Source organism: Crocodylus siamensis, chromosome 2 (genome assembly GCF_052110815.1).
Source record: "Crocodylus siamensis isolate JL-2025a chromosome 2, ASM5211081v1, whole genome shotgun sequence".
Lineage (NCBI taxonomy): Eukaryota > Metazoa > Chordata > Crocodylia > Crocodylidae > Crocodylus > Crocodylus siamensis.
In genome coordinates, this window is record NC_143396.1 from 153,981,906 (window position 1) to 154,000,989 (window position 19,084).

Genomic DNA, 19,084 nt, shown 5'->3' on the forward strand with positions numbered 1-19,084 from the left:
CAAGGCAACTTCCTCCACCATGGACCAGCCAACCCCCACTACAGACTCGCCAATGCCCCTGGACCCTCAATCCCACCCACCCTACCTCAACCTCAAGTTACTTGCATCAATGTCCCCACACAGCTCCTGAGAATAGTGAATGGTTGCATGTGCTACTCCTGGTTTACATTTACACAATTCAAAGTTGTGTTAATGTAGATGAAGAACAGCAAATGATTCTATGCACCTTAAATTTACCAATTAATGGGTTCATCTACACATGCATTTAGTCCAGTCTAGATTTACTGTGCCATAAAATACTGCACAGTAAGTGTTTTTGGATAGGTATCCACACATGCTGAGATTAGGGAGTAGATTTTCTCCCAGGGCCCTGCAGCTCTACAATGGGTCCCTGCCACTACGGCGGGGAGCTCCAGGGACTGGCAGAGAGCACCAGGCCAGAAGACAGCTATCTCCTGGCACCAGGGGGGTGCTTGCTGCTGGGGTGGAGACCTGGTGAGGGGGCTGCAGGTGCTCGACCACCTGGGTGATAGTGATCATTGCCTGCTGGAATTCACCATCCAGCACAAGGTGGCAAAGGCCTGCAGTAAGGCAGCAGCCCTAGATTTCAGGAGGGCAAACTTCAACGAGCTAAGGAGGATAGTTGGGGAAGCGCTGAGGTCCCAGAGGGGAAGGGAGCCAGGTGTCCAAGGACAGTTGTCACTCCTTAAGGACACGATCCTCCAAGCCCAAAGGAAGGTAATCCCAACGAGGATCAAAGGGAGCAGGAGGGCACACAAGCCTCCATGGCTCACCAAAAGCATCTGGAAATGTCTCCTTGCTAAAAGGGAGGCGTACACCAAATGGAAAGAAGGGGACATCACCAGGGATGACTATACTGGAGTTGCTCGGGGATGTAGGGGGTCAGTCAGGAAGAGCAAGGCAGAGATGGAACTAGAGCTAGCTTCCTGGATTAAGGATAATAAGAAGTCCTTCTTCAAATACATAGGGGGTAAAAAGAAGGTTCTGGGTAATGTGGGGCCCCTGAAGGACACGTTGGGGAATTTGGTCGTCACACCAGACGACAAAGCTAACATGTTTAACAATTTCTTTGCCTCCGTATTGCTAAGTAGGGACCAGAACAGTCACCTCCCTGCTGGGCCTCCCTCGGGCCCTGGGGGAGGCACAGCTGGGCCAAGGGTTAGCGAGGAACTAGTTAGGGAACTTCTGGAGGGGCTGGATGTATTCAAGTCAGCTGGTCCAGACGATCTCCACCCTAGAGTTCTAAAGGAATTGGCCAAGGTCACTGCAGGACCCTGGCATGGCTTTATGAGCACTCGTGGTGCTCTGGTGTGGTGCCAGAGGACTGGAAGAGGGCCAACGTGGTTCCCATCTTCAAAAAGGGGAAAAAGGAGGACCCGGGAAACTATAGGCAAGTTAGTCTTACCTCGATCCTAGGCAAGCTGTTTGAGAAAATTATTCTGGCACACATCCACAAGGGGCCTGCAGGGGACTGCATGCTTAGGAGCAACCAACACGGGCTCATCAGTGGCAGGTCCTGTCAGACCAACCTGGTGGCCTTTTATGATCAGATCGCCAAATCACTAGATGCAGGGGTAGCAGTGGACATAGTCCTCCTGGACTTCCGGAAGGCTTTCGACACTGTCTTTCACCCCGTTCTCATTAAGAAACTGGGGCACTGTGGTGTCAACGCCCACGCAATCAAATGGGTCGCCAACTGGTTGGAGGGCCGCACCCAGAGGGTGGTAGTGGATGGGTCCTTCTCAACCTGGAAGGACGCAGGCAGTGGGGTTCCGCAGGGCTCGGTCCTCGGGCCCGCACTGTTCAACATCTTCATCAGTGACTTGGATGAGGGGGTAAAAAGCACCCTGTTCAAATTTGCTGATGACACTAAGATGTGGGGGGGTGCAGGCACACTAGAAGGAAGCATCAGGCTACAATCGGACCTGGACAGGTTACAAGGGTGGGCGGATGAGAATAGGATGGGATTCAACCCAGACAAGTGCAAAGTGATGCACCTGGGGAGGAATAACCGGCACCATACCTACAGGTTAGGGAACTCCCCTCTTGTCAGCACAGAGGCGGAAAAGGATCTTGGAGTCATCATTGACTCCAGGATGAACATGGGCTGGCAGTGTGGGGAGGCAGTCAGGAAGGCCAACCGTATCTTGTCATGCATCCACAGATGCATCTCAAGCAGGTCCAAAGAGGTGATCTCCCCCTCTATGTGGCAGTGGTCAGGCCGCAGTTGGAGTACTCCGTCCAGTTCTGGGCGCCGCACTTCAAGAGGGATGTGAACAACATGGAGAGGGTCCAGAGGAGGGCCACTCACATGATTAGGGGACAGCAGGGCAGGCCCTATGAGGAGAGGCTGCGGGACCTGAATCTGTTCAGCCTCCAAAAGAGAAGGCTAAGGGGGGATCTTGTGGCCTGTTATAAACTAATCAGGGGGGATCAGCAGGCATTGGGGGAGTCACTGTTCCCCCGAGCACCGCCAGGAGTGACCAGTAATAACGGTCACAAACTGGCAGAGGGTAGGTTTAGGCTTGATATCAGGAGGCGCTACTTCACGGTCAGGGCGGCTAGGATCTGGAACCAGCTTCCAAGAGAAGTGGTGCAGGCTCCTACCCTGGGGGTTTTTAAGAGGAGGTTAGATGAACACCTTGCTGGGATCGTTTGACCCCAGTACTCTTTCCCACCATGGCAGGGGGTCAGACTAGATGATCTACTCAGGTCCCTTCCGACCCTAGAAACTATGAAACTATGAAACTACTCCTACCCTGGGAGCACTGAGCTCCTGGACCTGGCTCACAGATCATGGACATGGGGCTTGGAAAGGGCTGCAGGTGAGACGCAGGTCCCAGCCCATTGCCCGAATCCACTGTTGGGGCTAGCTAGCCCACCAGCAGTCAGGGCATGGGCCTGAGTCCTGCCCCTGACCAGGACAGTTCCAGGCCAACTGTAGGCTCTATGAGGAAGTCTGCATGTGCAGCCCAGAGCTGGCTGAGGACTGCCCAAAACAGGACAGTTCCCAGCCACTTGCAGGCTGCTCTGCTTCCCTGCACAGTCTGGGACTGGCTGGGAACTGTCCTAGTCAGGGGCAGGTCCAAGCCAGCTCCAGACTGAGTGGAGAACTGTCCCCATGCAGAGAGCTCCCAGCTCCTGCTCTGCAAGTGCAAATGTGATAATAGAGTGGGGGTGGGAATAAGGTCCCAGCTTGTCCCAGCATAAATGACTCCCAGCTCTTCAAGCATGGAGCTGGGGATGGAAGCTTTCTGCTGCTGGGGTAAGGGAACATTGTCTCCACCCAGGCATGCAAGCCAGGAGGCTGGGGAGCTTGTTCCCTTCCCAGCTCCATAAGCATTTTCTTTTTGGGGGGAAACAAGCACCCCGGCCTGTTCCCCCCAGCTCTGCACTTGTGGAGGTGGGTGGCGAACAGGTTCCCCTGGCCCCACCAGCAGGGAGATCCCAGTGCTGGCTCTGCAGTCATGAGGCTCTGGCTGGAGACCCTCATCTCCCAGCAGCAGCTCCAGGTCATGAGGCTTGGGCTGGGAGACCTTTATCGGCATCTCCCAGTCACAGAGGCAGCACTGGGAGATAAGCATCTCCCAGTAGTGGCCCTGAGGTTTCAGAGCTGGCAGTAGGAGATAAGGATCTCCCAGCCCCCTTCTCCTTAAGCACGATCTCAAAGTAAGGGGCTTGGAGCTCCCTGCTACTGGGGCAGAGGGACACTGTCTTTGCCTGAGCTCCAGCAGGCACCTCCCTGGGACAGGAAGCCTGTGGTGAATGGCTGACTGGGTGTAGATTTTGCTCCTGGTCAGGTGTCTACACGAGCACTACAGCACCATTACTAATGGCGAGTAAATTTGCTACTTGTATTTGTAGGTAGTAAATTTACTCAGTATTAGGAAAATTTTCTACAAAGTAAGTATGTGCCTGTGTAGACGCACATGCTTACTTCACTGTGAACTATGCCAATGCAAAGATAAGCATCTTATGTAGATGTCCCCCATAAGTCATAGACTACTAAAACTGTATCAAAAGTAATGTGGCAAAAAATGGCAAGAGTGTGCTCAGAATGACTGGATTTTAATGTGTGTTATCTTATGATCTGTGATGCCTACAAACACTTCCAGGAACCAGAATACAATTCTTCAGGAGCAAAAGGAAACACTACTCCTAAACAGGTAATTAGACAAGGATCTGCACCAGGGTTGCAGGCAGGGGTATGGACAGTGTAGAATGCACATCTCTCTTTTCAAACATCCACTTGGGACATCCATTCAGGGATATAGCATTATGTGCTGTCAAACCTAACTAAAGTGTGTGGCCACAGGCAGCTAAGAGGTGAAGACCTGTCTATGCTGCTCCAGGCAGAGAACTACAAAGAGCTGAGAAGAGGCACAAAAAGACAAAATCAGCTGGAAGCCATTGGACCTCACAGGAATCCAAGATTCACACCCACATTGAGGAAAATCTGAAAAACTTGAAGACCAAGATCACTGCTGCTTATGTGCAAAGGCCTCTTTTTCCCTCACTTAAACACTTTGAGGAAGTGAACAGTTACGGAAGCCTCACGAATTTTCTCTTCTCCCTTTCTATGTTTTGGGGGGTGTATTCAGCCATGCTAGGACAATCAGGCTGGATGTTAATTTACTGTGGTGACAGCAGACAAACTCAATCACTGAATTCTGGTTTTATTTCAAATTGTCTATCATTTTATAGCCTCCTGCCAAGGAAGAAAATTAAAAGAAAGAAAAAACTTTTCAGTCATTATTTGTATTTTCAGTTAGACTTCAAAATCAGCAATATCAGTTCTCTAAGTGTTAAAAAAAGTAACAAATGTTTGGAAATAGGAAAAAAGTTCAGAGAGAAGAAAATTAAATAAGATGTCTTGCAAGAACGGCTTTCCTATCTCTGGAGGTTATAAGAACAATCATGTTTCTTTGAGCAGCTGATGGAAGTCATCATCAAAATGTAGCCACTCCTTTGGAAAAGAACTTCAAGCTTGGCTCAGTCACTAATGGATCCTAATACTGTATTAAACCCTGCATGAAAGAGAGAAAGAAAAAAAAAAGGAAAAAACAGATCACTAAGTGTAACTCTTCTAATCTTGGACTTAAGGAATCTTTTTCAAATCCTGCCCAGCTTTATTAGACATAAAATTCCCTTGGGTCAAGATGCTTTCAAAGATTTATCTAACTAATTTAGGCAACTAGTGAATCATGGCATCATTTACTTGGAGTATGCCTGGATGTATGTCATCTTGATTCTCAATATCTTGTCAAGGATAGACTATTTGACCTAAAAAGTGTAGACTACCTAAATTGCCCTTCAGAATTTAGCTGCCACACTACATGGCTGTTGCCTTGTGTTATACCTTGTAAGAAACCATGACAGTGTTGGAGAACCAGGGCTACCCCCCTCTCCCGTTCTCTTTCTCTCTCCCTTTCTTTGTCTTTTGTATTCTAATTTCTGTCTCTGGCTTCTACTCTGCTTTATGCATGTCCTTTCACACCATCTGACAAAGTGAACTTAGGTTCATGAAAGTTTGTTCTCTCCCTCTTTCTCTTTCTATAATATTTAGTTAGTCTATAAAGGTGCATATCTACTGTGCCTTCTAACTGAACAAAAGCCTTAAGCTTGGTGTGAAAGGCTGGTACTGAACGAATCCACTCTAGTTGTTTTAAGATTTGGTTCTAAATCTTGAAACTTCAAGATGATAATCCCATCACCTCCTCCTCATCTAACATTTATCATTTATGTCCCTTCTAACAACCCCTAGGACTTTATTTCCTTTCCCATAGTATCTGCAGAGGGCAAGGGAAGGGATTTGTTTCAGAGAGAAAATACTAGTTTGAAGAAAAGGAAGTTCCCTAGCATTCTATCAATACTAACTTTAGATCACAGTCAATGAACTTCTGCAGGCGTAGGATAAAGATCACAGAAACAAAACTTCTGTTTTCATCTCAGTCTGAATCATTCTAAACTCACATGTAGCTATTTTGCATAGACTCTAAGGGCACATTCCCATATACGGGGAATATGGGTGTTTGCAACGTCAAAAATACCGGCGGCACAAATTTGTGCCACTGCTTTTTGTCACTGTGCACACCCCTCCACATGGGGTTTGGTATGGGGCAACTATGCCCAGGTGGGGTAGGGTAGGCTGGGACTAGCACCCATGCTGGCCCCAGCAGCCCTACCTGGGGCCTTGGAGGCCTCACAGAGCAACACCATGGTTTTGGATGGCCAGGCTGCAGTTCTGGCAGTACGCACTGCTGCCATGTGCACAACACTGCTTTTTTTTTTTAACACTCCTTTTTTGACACAAGGATCTCCCAGCATCAAAGTTTGGCACTGAGCTTCAAATAAGCAGCACGGTGAATTTGCATGTGTACCATGTGCAGCACCTCAAATAGTTTTGAGGCACCACAAAAGGCATGTGCACACTCGTCTGGACATGCCCTAATAGTGTGTGTAATAGCAGCTATAAAAGGAACCCTTGTTTTGATTTTTGCTTTGTTTACTAAGTATTCAAAGGAAATGCTTTAAAAAAATAAAATCAAGGGAGACACTTACATACTACCTTATTTGAGATATACTATATCCAAACACACCTTCTCAAAAGTATTTCAAAAATTTCTTTCCCACAGGATTTAAACAGGGCAAAGGTCTGACATACCAATTTAAGATGTGCTTTTTTAAAACATTAACAATATACCAGATAATGGTGGCTATTAGGAGGAAAAGCCTTTTAACAAGGGGGTCATAGGTAATGTCAACACTGGAATCTAGAATGAAAGTCTGTACTGATTTAGCAACTGCTTTTTTCAGGTGCTTGTGTGTGGTACCTGTAGGCAAATATTAAGTTTTTAATTATGATCTCTGTACTTCTGCAGCTATCTTTAAGTCAGTTTTCTGAATTCTTAAAACATTCTTTTATGCTGAAGAAGTTCACTTTTAATTTAGTGACTGGCCCTCATGTTTCAATTCCTTTTGGCTGTTCTTTTAATAAAGTCAAAATCCTACCTTTGGGGTCATAACTGTTGCCACAGTAACAGCATACAACACAGCTTTTGTATTAGGATTTTGTTGCCTGGGCCATTAGAGAAAGGAGATGGACTGTGGAGAAGCCTGCCACCTACATTTCATTTGTATGTAATTTTCTACAGTTTCTTTAAAGAAATAAAGGAATACATTGGGAAATAAATAGAGGGCTATAATAAACATTACTATCCATCACTGGCACAATTATGATTTGCTTTAACTACAAGTACAGTGCTCTACTACAATATTTACTTAAAAATTATTAACCATTGAATCTCCTAAGTGTAAAAAGCAATACAGAAAAGGAGGTGTGTAAACAAGCTACTAGACTCCTTATGATGTGGGATACAACAGGAGCAATTCCAGCTATCAAATAAAGTTATAATTAGTGTGTTTTGCCACTTGGAAAACACCCTGAAAATGTAATGATCTGTTATAAATTCTTAAAGCTTCTAGAAATATAGGTATGTATATTTACCTTCACAGAGCTCCTAATTAGAGAGACAGAGAAAATTTGGCTGGACTGCCCCATTTTTGCAAACAGTGTTGTCCATCTGAGTTGCAGCAGGATTCTGTAAGGTAGCATTAAATGTTCTCTTCAAGACAGTGTCCTTAAGCAATGGGCTAAGCTGTGAAGACATAAATATATAATATCATGTTATGAATATATCAACAATAGGCATACACATCATTCTACAACAGTCTTGGTTATGCAGTTCCTAAGAAAAGAAGTATTCTGCATTGTGCATTAAAATTTTACCTAAAATATAGGCTTTCTAAAGCTTCAGTTTGGAAAAGGACTCAAATTGTCCACTACAGTTAAGAATATCATGTTGTACAATGTCACTCTGGATTTCAGATTATCAAATTATGAACAGTGCTGGAAGATGCAGGTACTCAGCCTCTCAGAGAATTAGCCCAGTTAAGAACCTAAGTATGTATTTAGGACCCAAACTCTAGGAATCCATTTTTTAAAAGCCTGACCCATAATGATAGGAGTCTTAGCTGTATAACAGGCAAAGGACAAGGTGCTGACTCAGACTGAAAGACAAAGAATATTTTCTGATCCTGAGTGAAGGAAAAAAATAAAGAAGAGAAAATAAAGTAGAAAGTAATACTGTTTAGGGAGAGTCACTGTCTCAGAAAACAAGAATTTTAATCTGTATGTTCAGATTTAGTATAATTTTTATTTTAAAAAAACCACATTTACTACTAAATTATTTCATGATCATTTGCAAGAAAAGGAGCAGATGTGCCAGTACATAAATTAACCACTTTAAAGTAAATGTCATTTTCAGTTTTAGAATACAAAACTGAAGACTGATAATATATGGGATTGATAAGTAGTTTAACTACTTTCTATTTATTACTGGCCATTCTGGCCAGTTGCAGAGTATAGACCTGAGAAATGGACCTGATGAATGGATCAATGACCATTAAATCCCACCATTTTCTCAGGGTGTTGTCTGTCAATTCACGCTAAGAACTTATCATCACAGAGGCAGCTACTGGAAGGTGATGTGTTAGGGTAGAAACAGATGTCATCTTTTGTTTCCTATATGCTAAAAATGTTTATGGCAGCACATAGGCCAAGCAAAGCCCATGCCCTTTGTCATGCCACAAATACTCAAGATTTGTTACTGTGACACAAGTGGTATCAATTTGTACCACTATTTAGCATCAGATATCAGTTGGTTTTATGACAGCATGGGCAGCCTAGAGTTGCCCATGCTCTGCAGCTCCCACAGTTAGGTTCTCTGAGAATTTGCGCCAAGAAACAAGGACAAAATGGGATCAAAGAAGGAGAAAGTTGAGGCATTGTGGATTAGAATACATGGAGGTCGAAGGGAAAGAGACTTGGTGGTGGTGGTTTCCTACAGACAACCGCACCAAGAGGAAAAGCTAGACTTGGAATTCTCGAGGCAGCTCTCAGAGTTCGTACAGTCTAGGAATGTGGTTGTCATGGGGGACCTAAACCACCCTGACATCTGTTGGGAAGAGCAGTCAGCAAAATCCAACCATTCATGTAGGTTCTTAACCTGTGTGCAGGACCTTCACCTAATGCAAGAGGTATACGGTCTCTCTAAGGGGAATACCTTACTTCACTTGGCATTGGCTATGGGGGAGGAACTGGTAGGGGAGCTGCAGATTCGTGGTCACCTTGGGGACAGTGACCACCGAGCAATCAAATTCACCATATGGGCAGGTAAGATAATTAGTACGGTGGAAGTGCTTGACTTTAGGAAGGCTAACTTCAGTGTGCTTAGGAGTTTAGTCAATGACGTACTGTAGGATAGGAGTATTGGTGAGATGGGAGTCAAGGAAGAGTGGTCATTTCTAAAGGAAGCAATCCTTCAGGCGCAGAGGGAGACTATCCCAGTATGAGGGGAAAGGGGGAAAGGAGCCAAAAAATGTCCTTGGCTAAACAGGGAAATTCAGGGGAGACTAAGGGCAAAAAAGAAGGCATATAGGTGGTAGAAACAGGGGAAGCTACCAAGGAGGAGTATACCTATTTTGCTGGCACTCGCAGGGAGGCAGTTAGAAAGGCCAAAGCAACTACAGAGCTAAGCCTGGCAACACAAATTAAAGACAACAAAAAGTCTTTTTTAGGTATATAGGGAGTAAAAGAAAGGTACAGTGCCCCATAGGACCCGTACTGAAAAAAAGGAGCAATTAGTGACAGAGAGGGGGGACAAGGCTGAGCTATTCAATGAGTTTTTTGCCTCTGTGTTCCTGAACAGGGCTCAAGATAAATCTCCTAACGGGTTCTTAGATGGGCATCAGAGGGACACCAGCCCACCAACTGTTGATGCTGACTTGGTGCAGAGTCACTTGGATGGACTGGATGTGTTCAGGTCATCAGGCCTGGATGAGCTGCATCTGAGAGTACTGAAGGAATTGGCTGGTGTCATAGCAGAACCACTGGCATGGCTCTTTGAGTGCTCATGGTGCTCGGGTTAGGTTCCAGAGGACTGGAAAAGTACCATTGTGGTCCCTATTTTCAAGAATGGGAGAAAGGAGGATCCAGGTAATTATAGGCCAGTCAGTCTCACCTCCATCCTTGGAAAGGTCTTTGAAAAGATTATGAAGATTCATATTTGTGGGAGTCCAGCAGGAAAAAGAATGCAGCAGGGAAACCAGCATGGATTCATAGCAGGTAGATCATGCCTGACCAGTCTGGTTTTACTTTATGACAGGGTCACAAAATCCTTAGATGCAGGAGCAGAGGTGGATGTCATTTTCTTGGATTTAAGCAAGGCCTTCGATACAGTATTGCATCCCATTTTCATAAATAAATTAAAAGGTGGTGGACAGAGTTGTTACATGGTACGGTGGGTGGCAAATGGACTTACCGGTCGCACCCAGAGAGTGGTAGTAGATGGGTCAATATTGAACTGGAAGGATGTGGGTAGAGGGGTCTCACAGGGTTCAGTCCTTGGACCTGTACTCTTCAATATCTTCATCTGACTTGGATGTAGGCGTGAAGTGTACTCTGTCCAAGTCTGCAGATGATACTAAATTGTGGGGTGAAAGACACACTCCGGAGGGTAGGGAACAATTGCAGGCAGACCTGGACAGGTTAGAAAAATGGGCAATACACAACAGGATGCAGTACAACAAGGACAAGTGCAGAATGCTTTACCTAGGGCCCAAAAATATCCAGCACACCTGCTGGCTGGGAAGTGACCTTCTCAGCAACACAGAAGCGAAAAGGGATCTTGGAGTCATAGTGGACTCCAAGATAAACATAAGTCATCAGTGTGACGAAATCATCAGCAAAGCTAACCATACGTTATCATGTATCAGCAGATGCATGACAAATAGAACCAAGGAGGTGATACTTCCCCTCTATGTAGCATAGCTGGAGTACTGCATCCCGTTTTGGGCACTGTATTTCAAAAAGAATGTTGATAGGCTTGAGAGGGTCCAGAGGAAGGCCACTCGTATCGTTAGGGGCTTACAGGACAAGCCCTATGAGGAGAGATTGAGGGAACCCAGTGTAGAATCAGGCCCCTCAAGCTCCAGAAGCACATGCCCAGCTTTCCCCTTCTTACAGAAACACACCCCTAGAATCTCCACAGCATGGCTGCAGAAGTGGGGAAAGACAGGTTTTCTCCACTTACAGAAATTTGCCCAAGGATCTCTGGGGTGCATCTCCATAAGTTGGGAATGTCAGCGTTTACCCACATACAGAGATGTGTCCCCAGGAAATCCCTGATTTTCCTTGTTTATGGAGACACACCTTGGAAATCCGAGTTTTACATCTCTATAAGCAGGGAAACCCTGAATCTTTTCATTTACAGTGATGTGATCCAGAGATCTTGGGAACATGTCTCTGTAAGAGGGGAAAGTTGGGCAGGTGCTCCTAGGGCTCAAGGGGCTGAAGCCTGTGCAGGGATTCTCATGGCATATCAGACCAGGCTCTTCAAGCCCCAGGGGAGCATGTTTTCCATTGTCCAACAACATCAACAGGCAGGATAACAGATGCCACGTGTTTCACAAAATGAAGCAGATCACCTGTGTTGGGACACATCATGGCATAGCTGATTCACTTAATTTGGTGATGTCTATTTGAAGCCTGATGGTCCTTCTCTTGCAAGAATCTGGTGCATGTTTAGCATTCTGACACCCCATAGAGATAACTGAAGAGACCAATACTCATTTTAGAGGAAAACAAGCTTCCAAAGAACACTCCTTAGAAGAGCACTCAAGACACTGAAGTGTTTCTGAAGAACATTCCCTACCTAAAGAGAGCAAACAAACCATAAAGCATGACAAGAAATTATTTTTCTAACTTTTCTGTGCCATTTAAACTTGAGGTGGTAGCAGAACTCCACCCCCCAAAATAAACATCATGTGGGTAAGACCTGGATTATCCTCAGTGGTGTTGTATGCATGCCCTAGGCTCTTAATCCTGGAAGTGACCATGGGTCCTATTAAGGATGAGCTCAGCTTGCCTGCAGGATTGGGCCCTCATCTTTCTTTCTTACATTTGACACAATTTATAAGTAATTTCATTTCGGGAACAGTAAAGTAACATTTATATTTTAGGTTGACTTTGAAGGATTTGTGATGATGAGAGCCTGCCCTAAATGTCACACACAACAAACTGAAACTTATGGCATAGTTTTATATATAGTCTTTTCATTATTTTCAAAACAGAAATGTCTGTGCTGTTAAATATAAAGTATGAACTTTTACAGCATGCAGGAGAATGATGTTTCACTTCATTGGCCCTGGACTATCAATAAAGGCACTGTAAGTGGGTTGTCTAGTCTGGTGGCTTCAACAGGCAGGTTTTGCTTCCTGAGGAGCTGCTCAGCCAGTCCTCCCAAATAAAACCCAATCTTTTAAACAAACCAAACAAGCAAAAGAAATTCCTAGAAATAATGTCCTGCTGTCCTGGCCCCAATACAGCAAATGTTTCAGCCCACAGCTTGCTCTCTCTTCTGCTCTCTCCCCTAGGGATTTATAGGCTCCCAGTGGGACACTGGCTCATTATTCAAATGCCCTGAATCTGGCCTCTCTTAAAGGGGCTGATTGTTCCCTCTTAAAGGGACAGACTGACCTATTACAAATGCCAGTTATGGTAGCTTTCTGTGAGGGGAACACACATCCATAAGCAACTGGACTAAGATCAGTGATTCATTTCACAAATGCCACTAAACACACATTAGATGGTAATGACTTTTAGTCAGTATCAGACTGAATCAGACATGAACTAGTAACCTGAAGGTGAAAGTTCATATAATCACATTGCCAGTCTGGGGGCTTGCAAGATTCCTGGCCCCAGGAATAGCTAGTTCCAATTTTAACTTTTCACCGAGACCTCTGTCTACTTAGTGTACACTCAGTTCACACAATGGCACTAACAAGTTTTATACACACACATACGCACACACAAATATGTGTTTTTATATATATTCTACTCTGTGTGTGTGTATGTGTGTGTGTATATATATATTCTACTGTTTTATATAATCTGAAATGTTCTACTTTTATATATATATTTGTTTTATGTTCAATTACTTGGCTGTCCTCAGTGGTTGAATTTTCATGCAACAAATCTATGAACTTGAACTTGCACAAAAGCTTTCACAATGCAAAAAGTTCATCCTTAAAAAGTGTTTCCTTTAAATCCAGCAAAATGTCCGTATTAAGTAAAAAAACCAATAATAATAATAATAAAAAGAAAACAATGTAGATTCCATTTCTAAATTCCCCAAAGATAAAAGACAAAAGACAAATCAGTAAACATAAGATGAGATTTGCTTAATGTTGTTTTTTAGCTTCTGATCAAAAAACCTTATTACTGTTTGGACAGATGACAGTAGTGTTATTCTAGAATGTCTTAGTCCTGTCCCCATGAATACAGAACAAATACTTAGCTCTTTCTTTTTCTTTAATTCCCTGGCTACCCATAAAATTCACACTGTTTTACTATTTTCAAACCCAGTTTTAGTCAGTAGTTTCACAGCCTTTATATTTTCTTCACACCAAAGCAGCTGTCTATAATCACAGAGGTATTTTTAAGACTAGGGCTACAAATAAGCGACAAACAGTGTTACGTTTCTTCTATCCATTTTTGACAGCATAGGACAAATATAGCCTGTAGTAGTAACAATTGTTTTTAATCCCAACTGAAGGTTGTTCAGATGTGGTTCTGAGGCCCCCAACTTTCATTTTGGGCTGTACACTCAAACACTAGTTTTTTGTGACATGAGATTTTTTGAACCCTGAAAAAAATGCATTTATAGTTAGCTGCATTCTGCTTAACTGAAAGATGCCTGGGTAGAAAACAAAGAAATTAAAAATAGATATTATATAACAGAATAAAGTCCTCCAAAGAAAACATACATAGAGAATGAGAGAGAAATGTTTTAATACAAATAAATAATCTGTGATGGAGTATGAGGTTACTGTATTTGACATTCTATGTATGCAACTCTGATACATCATAAAGTGTAAGCTGATCGCTTCTATCACGCAGCATAACTGTTTATTATTGTATGACACTATAGCCAGGTATTTTGGAAACTCTTATAGGGCTTGCATGATGGTTATTGCAATGTTTTGGTTAATTAAATTAGACCCTGTGGGTTTGTCGTGGCTAATTAACTTATTTGCAGAGAGTATACACAATTTCATATTATAATCTCATCTCCTGTATGCATCCCCTCCATAATTCAGATTTTCAACATCCACTTAGATTGTCCCCTTACTGCACACCATAGAAAGAGTATATAAACTTCATGAAAATTAGATTCATCAATGATTTTATTAGAAAGGGAGGGCTCAATTCATCAGAATGTTACTCATGCGATTATACCTTATTCTTGTAAGTAGTCCTACTGATTTATTTCAAAGGAACCCCCTGAAGAATTGGGACTACTTCTGTCCCTTTGGTTTCCAGATCAAATTTCTGGTTTGGTAAAAGTTTACTTTAAGTGCCCAGGAACACCACTGTTTTCATTTTATACAGAGACATAATCACCAGTGCCCAATATCACAAAGTATTTTACACAGAAAAATAATAAACTAAGAAGCAAAAGATAGTTTAAAGGTATAATTCCAATGGAGGAAGTAATTCTTGGCCCTGGAAAAAGTAAAGGATGCTAGTGTGAATGGCCAATCTGTGTGTGAGAGAGATTAGAGAAGCAGAGTAGAAGAAGAATAGGTGGGCATGAGGTGAAAGATATGGTGGGGAGGCAGTGTTCTGAATACCATATGGCAATTTTGTATTTGAAAATAAGTCACATGAAATGTCACAGAAAGATAGGCAATGGTCCCTCTCCCTGGAACAGAAAATCTGTGTGGCTACAGTTCTCTCCATCTTCTCAACTTTAGGAAGACTACAATAAAGGGAATGGCAATAAATTCAACATGGGGAATATCTGACTCTCATTCTCTGGCAAGAGGAAGCATTCTGAAAACCTTCCAGAAATTGGGAAAAAATTATAGGAAAAAAGGACTAGTCTCTAAAATATCTGATTTCGGGAGCAAGTTAAAGACAGATTTAGTCACGGTGAAATCAGACATGGGACAAAAGCTGAGAGAATGATTTAGAAAACAACATAAAGAGCAGTTCCTTTTTTCTGTCCGTGTCTCTGAATTAACAGATTTTTGTCTGTAATTGTCCCACTAACACCACATGCAAACTTAGTTCAGTATCAGTGTTGCTGGTGAATGATTTATTTCATTTACAAGTTCAAGTATTTGGTATTCATTATAGGTAGTTGTTAACCTTCCATTTTCTAAGGGTATTGTTTCTGTTCTCTGACCAGATGACTGAAATGGGGGAGGGACCATGAACAAAACAGTAAGTAAAACTATAAATGATACATCTATAAACCTAAGGTAAGCACTTTCACCACTAATATGGTAGCAAATATTGCTATTTGTGTCCAAATTCTCTTGTGTTAATGTTGAAGTAGTCATGTGGTGTTATTGTAGCTGTGATGGTCCAGGGAATGTGCAAGAAGGAAGGTTTGTCAAAAACTTTTATTGCATTACGTAGATAGTGGGGAGAAATGTTAGACAAGCGTTCAGTCACCAAATGCCTTTCCAAGACCTGAAGTAGGACAGTTTTGTGCCAGACAGTCTGTCTAATATTTTCCCCCAGCTGTTTTAGTTGGGCCAACAGAAAATATTACCAAACAAAACTTGCTTCTTATTTTCATGGGAAGAATAACCAGTGAAATCTACTGCTATCACTATCTGTGAACAAACCTGAGGCAGTGTGAATATAGCCAAATAGTGAAGTGACCAAAGATGAATGAACATTTTAAAAATATTTTTTCCATTAATTGCCTAGCTTTTTATGGCACAGAGAGAAATGTTTACACAAAAAGATTTTCCAGCCTTGGAAACATTCAGGATTAGGAAGTTTGTGGTAAGTAGCTGATAAGGGGATAGAGCTATGGTGTGGCTATGGTGGATTTTTGATGGAGATTAGAGGTGGCGTGAAAGGGAAGGGAGGGGAGGAGAGGGACACTTGACTAGGCCATTACAGAAATGACAGATGTAAGTGGTAGGGAAGACGGGAAAGTAGAACGAGGAGTTAACTAGAGAAAGATGAAAGGGTGCGAGGTAAGGAGAACAGAATCACATAATGAAACTCCCACCATTCTACAAAGGGACAATTCGTATTGTCAAGGAAACAGAGAAACTTGGATTTCTGAGAGAGCAGCTTCAGATTTAGGAGTTAATGAGAGCATGGATAAATAAGACAAGAGAAGTAGAGTTCAGTATGAAAGCCAAAAAATTAAGACTCCTGAAAAAGTTTCAGGGTTATAAACAAATAATCATCTATGCTTGAGTCAGCAATGGTACTCTTCTGACTCAATTTTCATTCTACCACTCATTTACAGAGAAACAAGCAATGAAGCTGATTGAAACCTATCATATTTACTCAAATATAAGACACCCCCTGCCCAAAATAAGATTCTATATATGGAAAATTTATAAACTTGTTTTAATTTTCCAGGTGTCGTATCTAGATACTGGGACAACAGCGAAAGCAGTAGCTGGAGGTGGGGGGTCTGGTGGCCCCCTTACCCTCTGTCCCATCCATGTCTTCCCCCTGCCTCCTGCATCCCCTACCACACCCAGCTCCCACAACCTCTAACTCTCCCCTGCTGCTTTCCCCATTCTGTGTCTCTTCCCCCACAAATTCTCTCCCATCCCTTCCCCTTCTTCCCCACATCTCCCCAGTTTGCCTCTCTCCCTCTTCCCCCAACTCCTTACTGTCAGACAATGTTCTGGCTGCTCTATCCCAGAGCACAGCATGTGGAAGTTCAGCCCTAGCCTGGCCAAGCATCCCTGCTGGCTGCAGAGGAGAAGTGAAGTTGTGGCAGAAGAGCTGGTGGCTGCTGTGGGTCTGATTCTGGCTGCAACCCAGGCTCAGGGCAAGAGTCAGAGGTACTACAGCTGCCCGCTACCCCCCTCCACTTCATATGTGAATATAAAACGAGGAGTTTTTTCCCCCTTGTCGATTGCAGGAAAAAACCTTGTCTTATATTTGGTGCTACTGATGTACTGGACAACATGACTGAATTGAAAGTAAGGTTGTTGTTTTTTTAATTTGTACTTGTTTAATGGGAAACTTTATGTAAATTTCAAGACACAGTACTCTATACGTACAACAGTTCTGCTATATCAAATTTGCATTTAAAATGCCAGTTACATTGAATATGGGCTAGGCAATAGAATAACTGCAGATACTTTGCATTCCGAGCACTTTCCAACGGCAGTCACATAGAATACAAGATTCCTGGTAAGTGCAGTTGATCTGCAATGAAACCACGTTCGAACTGCAAGTTTTCTGAATATAAAATCACTAGGAATTGTAAGGCTTCTGTGGAGAACTGGGGCTTAGTGCACATTAGATGAAGCTTGAAACTTTAAAAGCACATGTAACCCAACTGAAATTTAAAGAACTCTCAGTGTCAATCCTTTCTAGAGAAAACTTTTAGTATGAGCTAAGATAGAGTTTATATGCAAGTCAAATGCTATTTTATTAAAACTGTGATTAATGAGTAAAAAATGTGGCTTGTAATATATGGGAAAACTATAAGAATTCAGAACCCATACCTGTTTTTCTTTATGTTAATTTATTTTGACATGCATCTCTGGATATTTTTCACTGAAAATGTGACATATCAGAATATTTTCATTTGTTTCTAAACCAAGTTTATAATTTGCCTCTTCACTCCCCACAGTATGTGAAATCTGTGCTATGGCTTTCACTCTCATTTGTACCTCCACAACTTGAAAATCCCCATTCAGCCTTGCAGTGCAGTTAAATTTTATTCAGGGGTATATTTAGTCCATCATACTTTCCCCAAACACAGATATTTTTAAATATAGAAATGACCATTTTCCTCGGAGTTGTTGTGGAGGCTAATTCTTCTTTTATTGCATCTGGAACTAGACTATCACATTCCAGATGATTTTTGCCCTCTGTTTGTTGGATTTTTATAAGTATGTGGAGTGTTTAAAGAGAATTTCACAATTCTTTCCCCACACCTACACAAGGTACAGATTTGGACAAGTAGTACTAAAAACAAAGAGGGGAACTCAGCTCGTCTAACAGTACAGGGCCCCTGGCACAAGTTACATTTATGGCATGACCTTAACCTAGGGATCTCAGCCTAGACCTGAGGCTGTCCCAGGGCTGAGGCCAATAATCAGCTGGTTGTCAGCCTTGAATGTGGGGCTGTGAGCACCCAGATTTCAACTTGCTAGCGCATGGGGAGCCCAGGATCATAATGCCTGATTTCAAAATCATGTTTTCTCCCATGCATGTGTAGAATGGAAGGCAGCACAATTGGGATCAGGAATCAGATCCAAACACACCATTAAATGAACACGTGCCAAGTGCCTTAGACAACTCTTATGCAGTATGCTATTACTTTTCAAGATTATCTCATGGCATGTATTCAAGTTAGAGATTTGTGGCTCTGTGACTGTGATCAGGTGAGTAGGTTACAGGCTCGGAGCCCGTGCTTTTAAAAGATATTCTATTGATTATACATGGTATTTGAATAGAGGACAAAATAAACTGCTGAGCCATTTAAGAATAGTCTGAGGAGATTATACTGAGAGATGGGAAAACAGTGAAACTGATAAACTGTTGCTTTTGCATCTGACTTCATAGAGGATGGGAATACAGACAAGCCAGAATCATAAAAAGAATAACCCACTGTTAAAAATACTTCAAAAAACCCAAATTGTCATCATCATTATATGAAGTTAAACACTACATTTTATCCCAGAACTTCCAGAGGCTCTGAAACATTGGGTAGGTATTACTATGCACATTTTACAGATCGTATACAAGTGGCAAGCTGGCAGGGCAGTGTGAGTCTGCTCTGCTGCTTTCTATCGCAAGGTAACAACCTGCTAAAATGAATGCGAGAAAACTGGCATGGTGGTGAATGTAGCAGTGATTTTGGACTGACTCTTAGTGCTTTTGAAGGGAAGCCTATGAAGCTAAGAATACAGCTACAGTTCCTGCTTCTAAATCTACTGT

General features: G+C 42.8%; 1 protein-coding gene across 1 annotated transcript in view; it reads right to left on the reverse strand.

The window, feature by feature from the left end:
• Window positions 1–4,644: 4,644 nt before the first annotated feature.
• Window positions 4,645–19,084, reverse strand: part of STPG2 (sperm tail PG-rich repeat containing 2) — a 556,360-nt gene continuing 541,920 nt past the window's right edge. Inside the window, exons 13-14 of the mRNA XM_090034782.1 lie at window positions 7,529–7,679; window positions 4,645–5,048 (exon numbers count right to left, since the gene is read on the reverse strand). Coding sequence (XP_089890908.1) covers window positions 7,542–7,679 — 138 coding nt within the window. The 3' untranslated portion in view covers window positions 4,645–5,048; window positions 7,529–7,541. The remainder of the gene's footprint in view (window positions 5,049–7,528; window positions 7,680–19,084) is intronic.